Below are 18277 nucleotides of genomic sequence, written 5' to 3'. Positions count from 1 at the left end.
CAAACAAAACACAGTCTAAAAATCAGCTCATGGTCCTTACTATCTCTTAAGAAAGGTACAATAACCTTTCATGTTTTAAAGTTCTTGGATATGGTTTATTATATTAGCATTGGGGAAAAAATCAGACTTAATAGAATTAAAAATTCTATGTATCTATTACTTTTTACATAAAATACTTATATATGCAAAAGACAACTTTTCCCATTTTTTCCACTCACATATCAGTCAAATATATTTCACTGAATGATTATAAACTTCAAGAAGTGGGCTAAATTGTTTTTCTTCCAATCAATATTAATAAAAGGCAAACTGATCATATTTTTATTTTCTAGCATTCTATGCTACAAAGTTGGCTATTACTTGTGTTCAAATTTTACAGAAAGAGATTTATATAAATTGGAGAGTCAGAATCATACTTTTCAGCTAGTGTGAGATTTACGCTGACAGTTTTGTTAGCCCTGTGTGTGATAAGTTAGGATAAAACAAGAATATACACATAGTCTTTTTACAAATCTAACAACCATTTTCAAGGTGTCAACACAATTCTTACCTTTCATTTTTATGTTAGATGAAGGAAGAATAGATTTGTACAATTCATAGCATTTCTATGCAGGATGTAACAATCCAAAATATATTGTTGGACCTAAATTTATTTCTCACTTTTATCCCGCCTTTATTATTATTTCATTATTTTTATTAAAAAAACTCAAGGTGAACAAAAATAATACTCTTTCCTCTGTCTATTTTCCCACCACAGCAATTGTGTCAGACAGATTGGACTTTGGGAGAATTATTGATCCGAGGTCTCCCAACTGGCTTTCATGCCTAAGGAGGGACTAGAACTCGTTCCCAGGTTAGTGCCTTAATCACTAGACCAGTGATGTCGAACCTTTTTGGCACCAAGTGCCCAAACCAGAACGTGTGCGTGCAGGAGTGCCGGAAACCCAAAGCCCAGTTGGTCGGTGTGTATGAACGTGCCGGCCAGCTGGTCTTCAAATTTCCAGTGCATGCATGCATGCCAGCCAGCTGGTCTTTGCGCATGCTGGACCGCCAGCCAGCTGGTCTTCGGGTTTCCAGCGCTGTGCCATAAGTTCGCCATCACGGCACTAGACCAAACTAGTTTTCTTTTGAAGGCGAAGAGTTTCCTATCCCTTTTTAAAATAGGCAAATAATAAAATAATAACACAAAAGCCTCAGCAACATTCAATGTTATATAAATAAAGCAAGAAATTTCAAAACTTTTGAATACTGACTCATTTGTATTTGACTGTCATTTATATCCTAGTTGTTCTAACTAAAAATAGAATTAGACTGTAAAGAAGAAAAAAATTGCATCTAAAAATAATTGCAACATTTTAATGAGCCAGTATTTCAGTATATCTGAAATTAAGCATTTCACTATTTTTAGGGTATATTCAAAGCATTAAAACACATGCCTTGGTTTTCAAGAGTAAGAATAGAGCTTTAAACTGAAGCACAGCTGGTACAAGGCACTGTTTGGTTCAGAACAGTATGAAGATATTTAAAAAGATCCTGTTAAACATATTGAATTATACTTTCAAGTATATTTTAATCTACAAGATAGTAAATTTCAGTTTTTAGAACTGAGAAGCCATTATGTGAACAATCTTAAACAGCAATTTAAGCACTTAATCTCAATTCTATTTAAAGATTCTACAAAGCTTCATATTGTAGCACTAAACTAAAATTTGCTTTGTCATTCTCTGTCAGTAACACTAATCAGCCACGCTGCCTCAACACCTATCACAGTTATTAATTTATCTTGTCAGTAACTTCACAGAAAAAATAAAGGTGAGATAAAATGCCTTCTTAAATTAATCCTGCTTTGGGGAAGGTGATCTTCTTTTAATAAACATGTGAACAAAGATTCTAAATGCTATTGACAGTAGAGTCTTGTTTCACCTGTTATGTAAAAAGCTTAGAACATTTATTTTCTTTCTCAGAACAGACAGCAATGTGTTACTGTATCTAAAACAATCATTCTAAAAACTGAATTCTGAGTATTTACATATGGAAACCACAGCATTTGAAATAATTTCTCTTTACATTTCTTTTCAAAATAATGGCTATATTTAAAGAACAAAAAAAGGATTCAAAATTATTTTTGTATGGTGTACAATAGTTATGTGGTAACTAGCTTTAAAAATAATGCAGTTGAAAATGGTATCTTAATATGAATCTAACCACATAAAAACTACATAAAAGCAGATACAATCCCTCATTTTTTAAAATAGAATACAAATATCTACTATCCTACAATAACATGGCTTGAATTATCATGACTTGATGACATTTTTAATAGTCTTAATTATCTGTCAGATTAGGGATACAGCTCACTAGCCTCTCAATTCTAAATAAAGTCAGTATGATGTTTCTGCCTCTGTTACGTAACACTGTACAAATACTGCAACGTACTGCTCAGCCTCTACATTGATAGAAACAGATGAAGAATGATTCTTTACTGTTAATGGCAGAGAATGACAATGCACGTTTAATATAGTACTGCTATATGAGGAAATTCTATAGAATAAAATAAAGCTTAAAAGTGTCTGCAAATGTGTATCTGGTACACATTATGACTTTTCCTAGGGAAAACATGCAGTGCATAGCTTTTAAAATTGACATAACTGGAAAGGAAGAGTGCAACAAATAGAGCAGTCAGAACCCTTTCGAATGTCACCCAATGGCCTCTCCCACTGGAATGCACTGGGTAAAGTTTTATCTTTACCTCTGGTTAAATCAAGCCTGGTCTTTCTTTTTTTGGCTTCTTCTGTCACACCAAATTTGGTCCCATGATGTTCTGTTTTCAGGCAGTTATCCTTCTGGACAACAGACAGAAGAGTTCTAAGCCTTTTTACATAATTGTCCCAAAATTCCTTTGGGATGAAAAAATGCAAAGGCAAAAATATGCAAAGCATGTTTTTTGGAATATTTTCCAATTAATTTACCAAAGTAGCCATAGGAGATATCTGAATTTTGTTTTGTTAAGTAGAAACATGTGGCATCTATGTGTATGTGTGTTCTGTGTTATTTCCCATATGGTGATCTTTTTTTGGTCCACTCCCAGCTGAATCTAATCCAATCTATTTTCAACCTTTATCTTTATTGGTGTTGGGGTGTGTGTGTGATTTCTAACTTTGTTCCTGTTCTGTTTTTGAAAAACAAACAAGAGTTCCAAACCCCTTTGTATAATTTCGGTCCATATTTTGCTGGATTGGGAAAAAAGAGAGATAAAGATGTAGTTTGCCTGGCTATGTGCCATCAAGTTGATGTTCAACTCTTGTCATCCACATACATCTGGCTCTTCAGGATTTCCCACAATGCACTCATCACCACAGCATTGGAACATTTCTCCAGAGACCTATATACAATGTATCCAAAGTATGATCATTTAAGCCAGGTCATTTATGATTTAAGTGAGAAATCTGGGCTCTTTTATTTTTTTACTTGGCTTTCCACAATAACTATCAATTTTTTTCAAACACTGGCTTTCAAAAGTATCAATACTTCCTAACCTGTTGCTTTAAAATCTAATTTTCATTTCATACGGTGTCAAAGGGAATACCAATGCCAGTACTATTCTGATCTTGTAGAAGAGAAACAACATAGCCTTCAAATATTATTTCCAATACTCTCATGACTACTCTGCTAAGTGTATATGCGCACATACATACACATACACTATAATGCTATTACAATATCAATGCAAAGCAGTAACATAGAATTGCTCTGTAAACATTGCCTACCTAACATTAGAATGGTTATTGGCTCAGAAAGGGGTCTAGTGATGTCTTATTATGTTTTTTCAAATGACTTGAGCATTAATGGAAAGTATCTACCTTGAATGCCATATGGAAAAAATATATAAATCACCATAATAAAAACCTAACATTGTATTGTATCCCAAAGATACTATATCAATTGAAGCTATGTTTTAATCTAATTTGTCTACAAATGGAACAAATGCTCATGAAGCATCTGAATGACAAATGAAAAAAGGATGCGTACAAAGGTTTTGGGAATTGGAGGGTGATGACAGTGTTCTTATGACAAAATTGACTAAATATTGATTTGTTTTAATATTTTGTTCTTCTATAGATTTAGAAATGTTAAATTCTATTAGACCTTGAGAATCATGGCGCACAAAATTAAACTAGATGTGGGAAGTCTCATATTCTTATTTGGCCACAAAATTAACTGGTGACCCTCAAACAACCATATATCCCTAGATCTACTTCATATGATTGTTTGAAAAGTAAAGTGGATGTGACAAATTCAAAACCGTGAGACCTTGAATATCAAAATATTAAAAAAATATTTCAGTATGTTGTAGATCTTTTGTTATATTATATTGCTTACTGTAAACCAGTACATTAAATAACAGATATTTACATACATCCCCCACCTCAAAATCTAACACTGTCCCATTAAGTGTTTTTTAGGATATCTGCTATGGTTTAATGCAGCATCATGGCTGGAAATGTAACTTTAAGGATTTTTGTATACTTCTATCAATAAATAATAAAAAACCCTTCAGATTATACATTTTTTATTATGACTTTACATAGGGAATAATATTAGAAGCGCAAAACAGTATTATTTAAAGCCTCACAATATTACTGTATATTCATGGTCTCTTTAGGAAGCAATTTTTGGTGCCAGTTTATTATAAAGAAATAATTGTGATTTATCCAATTTCGACTATAAAAGCCCCTATACCGTAAATAACTGTAAAATTCTGTTTACCTACTTTCTGCAAAACTTGAGGTCAGTTTATTTTTCCAACATACTAACATGAAAAAATAATCTAAAACAAACATAATTTGGTTATTATTTATTTCTATAATCAAAGACCAAAATGAACTCCTAGAAAGTACAGGTCCATTTTCACATATATTTTGTAATAGTAATAAAGAAATGGTTTTGGCATGGCTTTCAAGATTTTTTTTTTTAAATTTCCAAGTCTAGTGTATGTTACACATGTTCATTAGGTTAAAAAGGCCACTGAGTTTAATATAGGATTTAATAAAGTATGGAAGTACAGCCTTAGACTTCGGCATAATTATTGCATCTCTTTTCCTTTTCCTTGCTAAAACGTATTTTTAAAAAATCCTTACTATTAATAAAAGTGATAAAGGTAAAGGTAAATGTTCCGCTCGCACATATGTGCTTGTCGTTCCCAACTCTAGGGGGTGATGATCATCTCTGTTGCAAAGCCAAAGAGCCAGCGCTGTCGAAGACGTCTCCATGGTCATATGGCTGGCATGACTAAACGCCAAAGGCACACGGAACACTGTTACCTTCCCATCAAAGGTGGTTCCTATTTTTACTTGCATTTTTACATGCTTTCAAACTGCTAAGTTGGTAGAAGCTCAGACAAGTAATGGGAGCTCACTCCGTTACACGGAGCTAGGGATTCGAACCACCGAATGGCTGACCTTTCTGATTGTCAAGCTCAGCATCTTAGCCACTGAGCCGTGTTCCTTAATAAAACTGATACCCCACCCTTAAACTACATTTACAACTAAACTGACCCCCAAACTCAATTATCTTACTCCCATAGTAGCCAAGCAGGTGCCTATAGAATGTCCATATGGTATAAGAGCACTTTTATGTTTCTGCTCATATTCCCTAATTTCTGCCTTGATCTTGATAATATATAGCTAACCTAATTAATAGCCATTCATAGTTTTATCTATGACTTTGACTAGTTTCCTTTTTAAAAACCGCTCAAGTTTGCTGATATCATCTAATTATATAAGTTAGACACAATCCTTTACTATAAGATAATGGTTTCGATTATATTAAAATGATATTTATACATCATTTAAAAAGTATATTTTAAATAAAACCAAGATATAAAACAATCAAAACTACTATAGTGGTACAGAGCAATGGTCCGCAAACACAGGATGAAAAGATTGTTTGGCAACTAACAAATCACTGGTTATAGTATTATTATTCCAAATCTATCCACAGCAGAACAAAGGACTCTTGACTTAGTCATGTTGGTGCACTCTGGATAGGTAAGTAAATATTCTTTTTAATTTCCCAGTATGACACAAAGAGACTGACATATAGTCATCTTGCTAGCTCCTGAGGGCTAGAACCTGGGTCTACCCACTTCTAATCGAGCACTAAATCACACTGATTTTCAATTATACAACAATCGATCAAAAGTATTGTCATAGATTTTGTAAAATTTATATACCACTTTGGAACATAGGATTCTCTCTCTTACGAGAGTTGATCCTACTGAAAGAAAATAGATTTTTAATTAATCAATCCTCTGAAGCAGTGAAACATCAAAAGCATGAAAATCATAGTTCTTTGGTTTATTCCAATGATATCCTTTCTGATCAAGAGAGATTATTTTTATACATCGAAGAGGGAAGCCACCATAAAATTTACTCCATGATAATGATAGGTTGAATAGACTAACAGAAGAGCCAGATATCTAATGTAAGTTCATACAACTGACCCAATCATCTGATGCATACAATACTGATTTTGTAGGATTCCACCAAATCCCATTGGCACAAAGGTTTTGTATATGCTACCAATCCTAGATAGAAAATGTATCTCGTTATATAATTCACTCTACCTTGAATTCATTTGTATATGAGTTGGGGGAAAGCCTTATCAGATTCTTAGTATTTCAGTTCTGCTAAGGATTAAGCTGTCTTTTTCTATCAGGTAATACTCTCCCAGTTTCTCAGCACGCAGCTTCTCCTGCCACTGTAGTACTAAAGTTAGAGACCACAAACTTGAGTCCTTCATTAAACTTGGTGAAAGTAAATTCTATAGAAATTGACAACATTAATTTGTTTTGCATCTCTTTGTACTAACACCTGATGCCCAGGCCTACAGTCAATCTAAATCTGTAATTGCTGTATCTGCAACATTTTCAGTCCAAATGTTTTTTTTTACAGTGATCACAAAACAAGCAAGATCCTGTATGTTGATATCATCATATTAAGCCTCTGGAGAATGAATGCTGAAGGATATGGCAAAAAGAAAGGAGGGGGGTTTCCACAGAAATCTCCTTAATCTGGACAGCATCCAAATTCAGTTCAATTCCAGTAACTTCCTTATTCACCTATCTGGGATTTTTTTTTAAAAAAAGCTAAACTGAGAGCAGACAATAATCAGATTATTATACACATGTATTCAGAACATTATATAAATGTATTCATAAAATCAAATCAATGCCATAAACGAATCAATGTTACGATTTTTCAGTTGCTACATCAACTCAATTTCAACCGGAACATACGTTCCCAGCGAAGAGGGAGGAATATACCAGAGGTGTCATTTATTTCTGCTCTTGAAAGGTGCCGCAGCCGCAACAAATTACAACCCCCACAAACCTTTTTCCCCTCCCTTCCCTCGCTTCCTCCTAAATAAACAGTCCTCTATTTCTACACGGCCCTTTATCCCACCGGCCTCTCTTATTGTGGCCGCGTCTCTCAGCTGGGAGGGAAGAGAAGCATTCCCAGAGGCTTTCCCCCCACCCGTCGCGGTCGGCTCCGTGTATCTCTGCCCCCTTGACGCACCTCAGCAGGTGACCCGAGTAGCCCCTTACTCTCTCCCCCCCCCCTTTACTCCTGCTCTCTTCTCCTACCTGTCCAGGGTCTGCGACACTACTAAGCCCGTCTGTTCCGACATACTCCCCGGGTGCGGGAAACCCGGGGGCTCGGCTAAAACAGGCGCCAGCAACCACTCTAGAAAGCAAGGCCCGGAGCCTGCCAGGAAAGGGGGGGGGGCAAAAAAAATCAAAAACCCACAACCCGGAATGGCCGGACACGCTTTCCCTCGCGGCGACAAAAGACGCCACTGAGGGCAGGCGCCGCTCACACCTGGCAAGCGTCGACAGCGAGCGCGCGCGAGAAAAAACGAAGAAAACGGAGAGAGGGAGGTGGGGGTGGGGAGGCGGAAATCAACGCCGCGGCCTCCGAGCAGCGAAAGACGAGAGGGAGGAGCGAGAGACCAGAGGGAGGAGCGAGCCACTGCGCACCCGCCGACTCTTACCTCACAGAGGAACCGCTACTGCGCTCGGCTCCTCCCCCACGCCGTAAGCGAGACTGCAGTCAGCGCTCAAGTCACCATGGGAGATGTAGTTCCCGCTCCTTGCTACCCGTGAGGGGATTTAAATCCCCTTCCTCTCACCCCGCCCGCCCGCTTCTCCTCCTTCTTCTAACGGCGCGCGCGTTACGGTTGCTCTCACCCCGTCCTTAAGCCGCAGCTGGGTGTGTGAGCGCGAGGCGGGTAGCATTTTTGCCTTCGGCTGCGGACGCGGCGAGATGGCTACGCTCGCTGCGGGAAAGGTCAGCACCTCGCCCCTGTCCATTTCTCTGCGGGTTGGCTTTCCCCTTGGTCCGCCTTGTCTCGTTCCCGTCTTGGGGGAGCGGGAAAGAAAAGGCACTGATTCGTAATTAGGTGTTATAATGTAAATTACACCTTCCCTCCCCCTTCTCCCCACCCCGCCTTTCCTTTTCTTACAAGTTTGTCTTCTATGTCGTTCTCCTATTTCCACGTCTCTTTTTTTTATTATTATTATGCCAACTCGACCAATAAAATGGGTGGCTCCTTAGCTGTCAGTAACCAGACACAAAATGTGGGAAACAAAACGAGAACCAGCCTCATGTGGATGGGGCAAATTGCTCTCTTTTGAGGATAGGATAGTAATACCTTCTCCTTTCTTCCCAGTGAGGCTATTAAAAGTAATGTTGAATTAAGGAGAAAACCCTGCCATAATTTTGGGGTGGGTTAGTGTTTCGGTGGGGTAACCTCTTAAAATATCAGATCTACTCCTGGAGGAAGAGCTTAATAGAAATTGACCTATTTTCTTTAACCTGCATGTTGTTTACAGAGATACATGAAATGGGGCAGAAAGAAGATATATACCCTAGGCAAGAAGTGTTCAACTTCCAGCTGTTATCTAGCTGTTATCTAGAATGTCAGATCTTCTTCAAATTATATCAGGATGATGTAAATAAAACATAGTACACGGGCGGAGGGCGTCCTTGGTGCTCTCTGAGCTTGGCTGTTTTCTTGCATATGTTTCATTCCCTAAACTGATGTTACCTAGTTTGGATAACGAAATGTCTGCAAAAAACAACAACAACCAAGCTCAGAGAAGGACTCCTCATTTCAACCCTGACCTACAAATACTCTCTTCTATTGAAACATGGTACAGTATACCTCAAGCTCTTTGTAAGAAAACTAACCAATGGCTTAGTTCACACACTTATCCATGGTTAACTGAATCAGAGTTTACTCCATTAACCCATTTTTTTGAGTCTGAAATAACAGATGAAACCACAATGTAACTACATAGGCTAAGTTCCCTCAATGGGCTTTGCTAAAATATGTTTGGCAAGTTGTTTTTTGGTAAGTTGTAAACAGCTAGGGTTGGGTTTTCTTCTAGGAATGTAACCAAATAAGTGCTAATTTTACTTTAGCTTTGTTGTTGTTTTAATACAGATTAAATAGATCTATCTGGTTTAGAAGACTACATATGGCTTTGGTTTAACAATAAGTAGGGATTGAACAAATTTCATATCCTTAAAAATTGTAATCAAAAATTAGTTTGTTTTGAAATGGGTCCTCTCATTTCTAAACTACAAATTTCAAATTAATTTAATGGCCTAATTTGGTCATTTTGGCTCCAATGGCTTAATTTAATTATTTCGGCTCCCCCAAAGAGAGAGAAATAATTCTTTTATGTAGAGATAAAGCTCATTTATTTATCAAGAACTAGCCATTTTTCTCCTACCAATTTTAAATACATATCAGCTGCTAACCTGTTTACCTGATAAACACTAACAAAACACATAGTAGGATATAATTATTTGTACAGGCTATTTTAATAATGGGATGTCTTATTTTTAGGGAACTAGTTATTTCCTTATCAATATGTGAATTCAATATAAATACAGAATGTTATTATGTTTAATATAGAAATCTGCATGCTGAATTTTATATGAAAAACTACCTGTTTTTGCATTCTACCCCATAGCATTTGATATCATGTTCCATATTAATTTTGCAACATAAGAATCAGTGTGTACCAGTTTTTCTCGACATGATACTTCAGTTATGTTGTATTTCTAATTCTGTTACTCACAGCCTCATCATTTTCCTTAAGGGAATCATGAACTACATCAAGTTGTGGATTGAGGGACAGTATTATACTGTTGTAAATATAACAGCAAACTGATCCTGTCTTTTTTCTCAAATCTCTCATGTTCATTTACTTTTCCTTTCAGTTTTGGGTGTAACATGTTGTCTTTAAGAAAAATATGACTATTTAACTTGAAAGACAAAACTTACCTATCTTTTATACTATTTCTGACCTTTTTGACGGCACCACTTATAGAAATACAGAAACAATATTGACTTTGAAGTGATAGTTCTTGTGCACAGCCTATCTTATGTAATGAGAAAATTTTGAATTCTACCGGTACTTAGTACTCTGGATATAGAAATGAATAGATAGAAGAAACCCTGGGGAAAGAATGAGTAGATGTCACTGTATCTTCTGCTCTAATAACACATACCAGTAAATGCTTGTTCTCCAAGGTACATTCTCCTTATTTTGCTGTTTCTGTTTCAAAATACTGTAACTTTAAATAAAAATATTCCTTTCTGTTCTACATTTGAAGACTTTGCCCTTACATGAAATTGTTTATTTTCATGCCCTCTTACAACATAAAATCTCTTCCAAGTCACATTTGACTCCTGTTAATTTCAAGAATGTGTCTATTAAGGCTTTGACAATCAAAAGTTCATAAAAGATACTTCCAATGACATTAATTTTTCTCTATCTTGAAGTAATTTACAAAATACAAATTTTGGTATTTCATCTGCAAATGCATATACTAGTATGTTTTTCCTACCTAACACATTGCTTTCCTTGTTCAGAGAATAATGAAAAAACAAATATTTTGTTTCCAAATATATATTAATGACCTTGTAATACAAAAATTATTTTAGCAATTTAATCTAATTAAGGTTTTAGTGGAGTCTATGTAGAATGCTTTACTCATTCATATTTTATGTTGGGCCTTTCCACTTTTTCCTATTAAAAAAAAAACATGTTATTCATTAGATATTTGAGCCATGTTTTATATCTATTAGTAATTCCTCATCTATAGTATAAATGAATTTTCACCCTGATTTTATTTTTTATTAGTTTGCTAAAACAACAAAAATGCAAAAATAAGAAGAGAATATATTGATAAAATAAACATTACAGGGAAAGTTTGAAAGGAAAATACAATTATAGAATGAAAATGAAAATAGATTATATAAAAAATAAGAAAAAAAACCATTCCCCACCCTCCCCAATTTTTCCCAATTGCTTTCCCCAAATATTTTTATACCATAGTTTGGACATTTGTGATTGTTGTTCATTTTTATTGTGGATTATTTTAATTATTTTAAACAATTTCTCTTTTTCCTCAGAAGCCATATTTCTATATCTTAGCTTGCCTTCTTGGGTAATACGTTTTATATAAAGGAACCATTTCTGCTTGAATTTGATATCTCCTTTGATCTTAATTCATCAATAAGTTCGCATAGCTTTCTTTGGCAACAATACCAAAGTAATTTACCATTACCTTTTTCATAATGCCTTGACGACTTAATCTAGTCTACAGGCCTGGGATTCCAAGTAATAATAAGATCCAACTCTGTTTAGCTTTCTGATATTAGCCAGTGCTGGCTAAGTGCTGCCATCTAGCTTGGCCATCCACAGTATGTATTGATGTGGTTTACATATGACTAATTCTAAGAATTTTTGTTTATCATAATTGTTTGGTTATTATTGTCAATTGTAGGACACATGTCTCACTTCAAAGGAAACCAGGGTGACTTATATTCCCAATACATGGGGTTATAACAAATAAAAAGATAAAGAAAATGGATGAAATTAGCAAAAGCAAGAATTTTTGACATTAAAGATAAAAGAAAAGAGAAAATAATCACCAAAAGCCCTTCAAAAAAAGTCATACCCTAGATTCATATATAAAATTTTTTAAAAAATACTTCAACTAAGTAGTAAACAATTTACAATGTTGGTATCGAAAATAAAACAACCTCACTCCTTTTGAAGACTTCCCAAAGTGAGTCAGTAGAAAGAATTTGGGGCAAAACATAATGCTGAATGAAATAATTGAGTACTATGAATATATGTGGGAGACATTATCCTTACCATCTTTAATTATACATTGAAATTGGACTAGAAACTAAAATGGAAACTAGTACAGATCAAATAACTGTGATGTTTCAGGGTGCCGTCTTCAGAGAATAGGCTGGCTTTCAACAAATAGAATTTTTGTTCCGTTTGTCTTCTTTTAGTAATTTAGTCTGGAAAAGGCAATTGACGATATTGGTTTTAACATGCCATTGTTAATAAAAATACATTTCATTCAGTTGACACCATCTGTGTATCGATTACAGAATGCTCTCAGATTGCCCACCTAAGACTAGGAATGAATATAATTTGCCCTTGCCCTTAAATGCCAACTGTCCAGTAAAATGAAGCTCTATTGTATTTATTTTTCCACATATCCAGACTTCTACACCACTCTGAGGCATTAGATCAAAGATCCAACTGCTTCCCTCAAAAAGAACAAAAGGGAGACTAAAGTATAATGATTTTATTGGGAGAAAGACCCCTTGAACCACATCTGAATAAATATAGATAGAATTCATTTGCTCAGGTATAATTAAAACATGATTCAGATATTTAAATTCCAATATAATTTTAAAATCTAGAAATTATTATGAAAATAAAAAAGCTCCTTTGTATCTTAACATATAATATCTGAAGCTACCTTATGATGGAATGCTTAGATCTTTTATGTCTTCCCCATGTAATTTTGACAGACAAAATGCAACTGGCAGTAACTGGAAAAATAGGTATTTCTGTGCATTAACTTAGCATTTAAAAGTTAATCCACCCTGCTAATTGAAGTGATTTATAATTCTAGCACACTGGTTAGTCAGAGTTTAAGAATTTTTAGTAGGAAAATGCCAGATACAATATTTTGGAAAACATTGATTTATATATTCACTCATTCTTATCCTTGTTATATTTGACTTGAAGATATATGATTATTGTTAAGTAAGTCAATTGTTTCATAAAAAAGATATTACTATTTTGATGAAAGTTAAAGTCTATCTTCAGTCAATACAATACAATACAATAGTAGAGTTGGAAGGGACCTTGGAGGTCTTCTAGTCCAACCCCCTGCCTAGGCAGGAAACCCTATACCATTTCAGACAAATAGCTATCCAACATCTTCTTAAAGACTTCCAGTGTTGGGGCATTCACAACTTCTGGAGGCAAGTCGTTCCACTGATTAATTGTCAGTTCCTGTATGTTTCTTAAAATTATAATTTCTTTATTTAGTTACTAACTAGAAATTTCCCATCATAAAGAATGTTGTAAAAATATAGTATGTTACTCATATTTCACATTTGTTTTAACAGAGTTTCTACATGTAAGGTCAGTTATGGAAAAGAGAAATCAAATTGTCATATTATCCATAATAGATTTTAATTTAAAGTCACATAAGATTTTGTGTATGAATGTGTGTGCGTGTGCACATTGCCTGAAGAGAAGGGCTAACTTTCATTGTAAACTGTAAGGGATCAATACTATGGGAGTTTTTAAAAATCCATGGATGTATGCAAGAATGGAATAGGTATGATTTAAAAAAAAATATTTGTAAAGCAGGGAGAAGGAGGGACACAATAGATCTGAATATGTTGATAAACATATTAAGCCATTTTAATGGAATGAAATCCAGTGCTTAGTTAAGGTCTAATGTTAGAATAACTTACTTTGGGCAGCTATTACCCGGTTGATTTTAATTCAGATATCATACAAATCTCTAAAAAAAACAAGGAAACGTTAGCATTTTGATCCATGTCTAAATTAAGATCAATTATTCATATATGATTAAGTAACTATTATTTCCAAACGTACCTGTTAGGCCAGTTTTCTTTGTTGAAAATCCATATAGCCGTAGTTCCTTTTATTAAGCGTGTGTCGCTGCTTTGAATAGTGTACTACAGTATTCTCCCAGCCTGCCTCTGTCCAAAAGAGCTCTTTCGCAGAAGACTTCAACCCCCACAATTCCACTCGCACGCATGCGGTTTAAGCTTACAGTTGTCAAAGTGCTCTTGCCAGAGCAATTTCTATTTATCATATACCAAACCCGAAAGAAGGAAATAGACACACTGTCCCTACCTTTCATTGATCTTTAAATACAGAACACTCAAAAGGTAAACGTTCTGGGCATCTTGCCTTGACTGTATGTGTTATTGCATGCAAATGAAGTACGAAGGGGATATTATTTTTTCCGTAGTATACTTTGAATTGATACAAATATATTCAGTGGGAGAAAAAGGGGTGGAGAAATCAGGGGACTCTGGATATTAACCTACAACTAGGTATTTGGCTACCTGCTTTTTTGTTTTTAGAGTAACGTCCTTTTTTTCCTGGTTCAGGCTGCCTACATTAACTAAAAGTGGATTTTTGACCTTGAGAGGAAAAGGTGTGAATTTTAGTGAAAACCTAAGTGTAATATGAAGTTCACAGTGGTATTTAAATCAGTCGTTATAGTATGGCTTATCATCTACATTGGAAGACATATTTTTAATTATATCCTTATTTATAGAAATGTTTTCATAAATAAGCATTTAAAAACCTGATGCAGAGTAATATCCCCATTTCCCCCCCTTTGCATGGAATATTTTGTGTATATTTTGTCTACAGCTTTGATGAATTTGATCCGAGTGCAGCTAATAGAAAACTACACAAAGGCTTTGATATTATGGCTTGCTGCAGTGCTGCTTTAAAGGTTTGCCTACAGCAGCGTCAGAACTGCGTGCAAAGATGCGCTAGTTTACTCCTTTTGGGAGATTCTGAATTTAGCTTAGAAGACTCTATATGTGCACCCTCTGCAACACGTTATTTTTAGCTCGTGTGTAGATCAGTAGTGAAGAAAATTATTTCTGTGAACTATCCTGCTGTGGATTAATACCCTGACAATATATGCTGCTGGCTGTTCTTACTTGATTAACTCTCTGTTTGAAGAGGAATGATAAATTTATGAATCCCTGGAATAGGAGAGATGTGAGAAAGAAAATTACTATGTTCCTAATTCTCTTAAGTCCTCTGAGCAGCTGCTGTTATGACGCCTTGATTACTTCTATGCAGTTAAATAGCAAGAAAAAACCGAGTGATTTCAACACTGGGTAAAGGGGGGGGGGGGGGAGGCAGGAAGCCAGCAAGCCAGGACACAGCACTAGATTTTGAATGCTGTATTACTAACTAAATCAGTTTATAAAGTTCAGTATGTTAGAGAGATGACTGCCTTTAGTCTATTTTACTTTTTCTCGTAGCTTTCTTGCTATAAAAGCTAATGAATGTTTTTATAATTATTTGTGTATTTATTAAATTTTAAACTGCCCAATAATAAAAATTTTGGAAGGATATTAACATGAATGAAAGCAATGATACTTGTATATTTCTGAAAGTCTAGTTATTTACAATGGACAGTATTTTAAATAATGTATGCATACTCTAATCCTGCAATTTTCCTTTGGATAATCGTTACAGCTGTTGAATATTTTTTATCAATTTTGAGGGTCCCAGTATTTCAGTATTTTTAAGCCAAAATAAAATATTTTTAAAGACGGGTTAATCGTACGAATGCATTCGTGTTATAATGGAGTGTAACTGAAATCAATTAACTTTACTCGCAATCACAACGTTGAATTCTTTAAAATTTACCAATAGATTACATCGTGTTGTATTCAACGTGCTTGAAAGGAATACAGAAGCAAATGGAAAACGAACTTGTTATTAAGCCGGTTTTACCCAAAATGGTTGTTTAAAGCAAGCCAAACTGAATATTTTATTATGTCGGGTACTTTCCTTCTCTCCCTTCTCCCGTAATTTAAAGAGCAAAATGTCTCGTATTGAGCGTTTACACTTACTCTAATCTAGACTTTAGGTCGCGAATGGTGAACTGTTTCGAATTAGTTGGCTGAACCTTTTTGTTGATTAATCAAAATGGGTATTCGGCTCCTTTAAAAGTCTATTCATAGGAAAGGGGTGGAGAAGAGTAAAGGCTGCTGTCTTTTTAACCTTGCTGAAGGACGCAGCATATTTATTGACGTATGCAAATAACAGGGGAGGAGGAGGGTGTACGGAAAAACAGGAACCAGAATCAGTTTCTCATTGCAGGGCGAGAGCTCTGAGTTCCGGTATAAGAGAAAGAGACGTGGCGAAATTGCTGTATATCTGTGCCCTATAAGCACATTTTTCCTTTACACTGAAAGGAAGCAAGACATCGAAAAGGGTGAAACCTCTTCAAATGTGTTTTTAGAGGCAATGGGGACTAATCGTGCCGATTCAAACCGTTTACCCCTAAAGAGAGTGGGGGTGGGGATTACGTATTAGTATTGCTGTGTCTTGCAATTTGCGGTGGCATTATGCTAGCAGTGGAATTTTAGCGAGGCTAAAGCAGCTTTATGAATGTTAATACTCTATGGTTTTCCCCCCTTTTCTCCTCGTTTCAGCTGCGCAAACCATGCAGGATGATTTACTGATGGACAAAAGCAAAGTCCAGCCTCAGCAGCAGCGGCAGCAGCAAGATCCAAACGCAGCAGAAGCTCCTTCTACACCCATAACGTCAGAGACACCCAAACCGGAGGACAATCCAGTGACTAGCATCGGCTCAGCAGCTCCTGCCCAAAATAGCAAAGAAAAGATGCAAATGGAGTCTCCCATCTTGCCGGGCTTAAGTTTCCACCAGCCTCAACAGGAGCCTACAGCCGGCACGTCCTTGTCTCCCTCCTTCGGAAGCACTTGGTCTACAGGGACCACAAACGCAGTGGATGATAGCTTTTTTCAAGGGATTACCCCAGTTAATGGGACAATGCTTTTCCAAAATTTCCCTCATCATGTCAATCCCGTTTTTGGAGGCACTTTCTCCCCCCAGATTGGCCTAGCTCAGACTCAGCACCACCAACAGCAGCAGCAGCAGCAACAACAAGCACAGCAGCAGCAAAGGAGGTCACCGGTCAGCCCTAATCAGGCATCTTTTGCCCAGAGAAATGCTGCTTATAGCCATCAGCCCATCATGACCAGCAAACCTTCTTCCTCTTCCACCTCCACCTCTTCTCCTTCCAGCTGGAATAACCATCAAAATGCAGCTTGGAGTACACCTTCCAATCCTTGGGGTGGGCTGCAAGCTGGCAGAGACCCTCGAAGGGCAGTCGGTGTGGGAGTTGGTGTGGGAGTTGGAGTTGGAGTGCCATCCCCACTCAATCCCATTTCACCTCTTAAAAAGCCTTTTTCTACCAATGTTATTGCCCCACCGAAATTTCCCCGGGCTGCTCCTCTAGCTCCAAAATCCTGGATGGAAGACAATGCCTTCAGGACAGACAATGGCAATAATCTGTTGCCTTTTCAGGTAAAGTCCTTTCTTGCTGTGCAGAAAAGGGGGGAGGGGAGGAATGGGCCAAGATATTTTAGCATTTGTTTTATAATTTAATCCTGTGTAAAATTAAAAAATTTTTTGTCATTACAGCTTATGCCAGCATTAGGTAGCAGTCTTTCTTCATATCATTAAACCCATATACTTGTAGACAGCATTCGCATATGTTAGGGATTCAAAAACAAATTAGATTGTTTCTAGGCTCCTTGTTTCTATTTGATTTTCAGTTTTAAAAATATTTGCATTTTGGTTCTAGCTCTTTTCCTTAATATTATTTGCTTCCCATTTTGATGCATTTTAACTAAAATAGTATTCTTTAAAAATGCCGAAATACAAAGTTTTAGATCTTGTCTAGGTGGTTTCATATTGTAAATTAAATAGTATGACCAAATCCAACAACACTTGAGGAATCCGTTTAATTATCCTTTCCACATTAAAGGGCCAATCCCTTTTGCTTAAAACTGCTCTGCCTCACTAATGCTGAGAAATGAGGTTCAACAGGATTGTGTTTGCAAAAGTAGGCATATGAATGCAAATAACATGCTGAAATTGCTAAAATGTAATCATCATCATATGTCCAGGGCGTGGATTTAAATAGATTCAGGAAGAGGCTTGGGTGTGCATTGACCTGAATAGCATTTACCATTAACAAGATCATGTATAATGGCAATACAGAGATTAAGACACATTAAAATATTTGTGTGGAATAAACATTTTGATTCTTTGATACTCAA

General features: G+C 36.1%; 2 protein-coding genes and 1 long non-coding RNA gene across 13 annotated transcripts in view; 1 reads left to right on the top strand and 2 right to left on the bottom strand.

The window, feature by feature from the left end:
- Nucleotides 1–7942, bottom strand: part of MARCHF5 (membrane associated ring-CH-type finger 5) — a 29800-nt gene extending 21858 nt beyond the window's left edge. Inside the window, exon 1 of the mRNA XM_081953957.1 lies at nucleotides 7646–7942. Coding sequence (XP_081810083.1) covers nucleotides 7646–7689 — 44 coding nt within the window. The 5' untranslated portion in view covers nucleotides 7690–7942. The remainder of the gene's footprint in view (nucleotides 1–7645) is intronic.
- The window catches only part of CPEB3 (cytoplasmic polyadenylation element binding protein 3), a gene marked incomplete at its 5' end in the record, with an annotated part of 92291 nt that continues 81577 nt past the window's right edge, over nucleotides 7564–18277 (top strand). For 4 of the 11 annotated variants that reach the window (XM_081953928.1, XM_081953927.1, XM_081953936.1 and 1 more), the window contains 2 exons: nucleotides 16273–16403; nucleotides 16624–17519. In XM_081953928.1, the coding sequence (XP_081810054.1) occupies nucleotides 16635–17519 (885 nt within the window). Of the gene's footprint in view, nucleotides 7586–8117; nucleotides 8349–14224; nucleotides 14320–14955; nucleotides 15173–15274; nucleotides 15295–15315; nucleotides 15388–16272; nucleotides 16404–16592; nucleotides 17520–18277 lie in introns of those variants that run through there. The other 7 variants (XM_081953933.1, XM_081953930.1, XM_081953931.1 and 4 more) reach the window with 7 other exon arrangements.
- LOC309392566 lies at nucleotides 11405–14175 on the bottom strand. The gene is made up of 3 exons (XR_014175463.1): nucleotides 14021–14175; nucleotides 13876–13925; nucleotides 11405–12393 (listed from the first exon to the last, which is right to left on the bottom strand). It is a non-coding gene; the product is annotated as an uncharacterized lncRNA (long non-coding RNA).

The sequence above is a fragment of the Natrix helvetica genome (genome assembly GCF_964273705.1).
Source record: "Natrix helvetica genome assembly, chromosome: 5".
Classification (NCBI taxonomy): domain Eukaryota; kingdom Metazoa; phylum Chordata; class Lepidosauria; order Squamata; family Natricidae; genus Natrix; species Natrix helvetica.
Note: the sequence above shows the minus strand (reverse complement) of the source record. Positions and strands in the feature narration are given on the sequence as shown.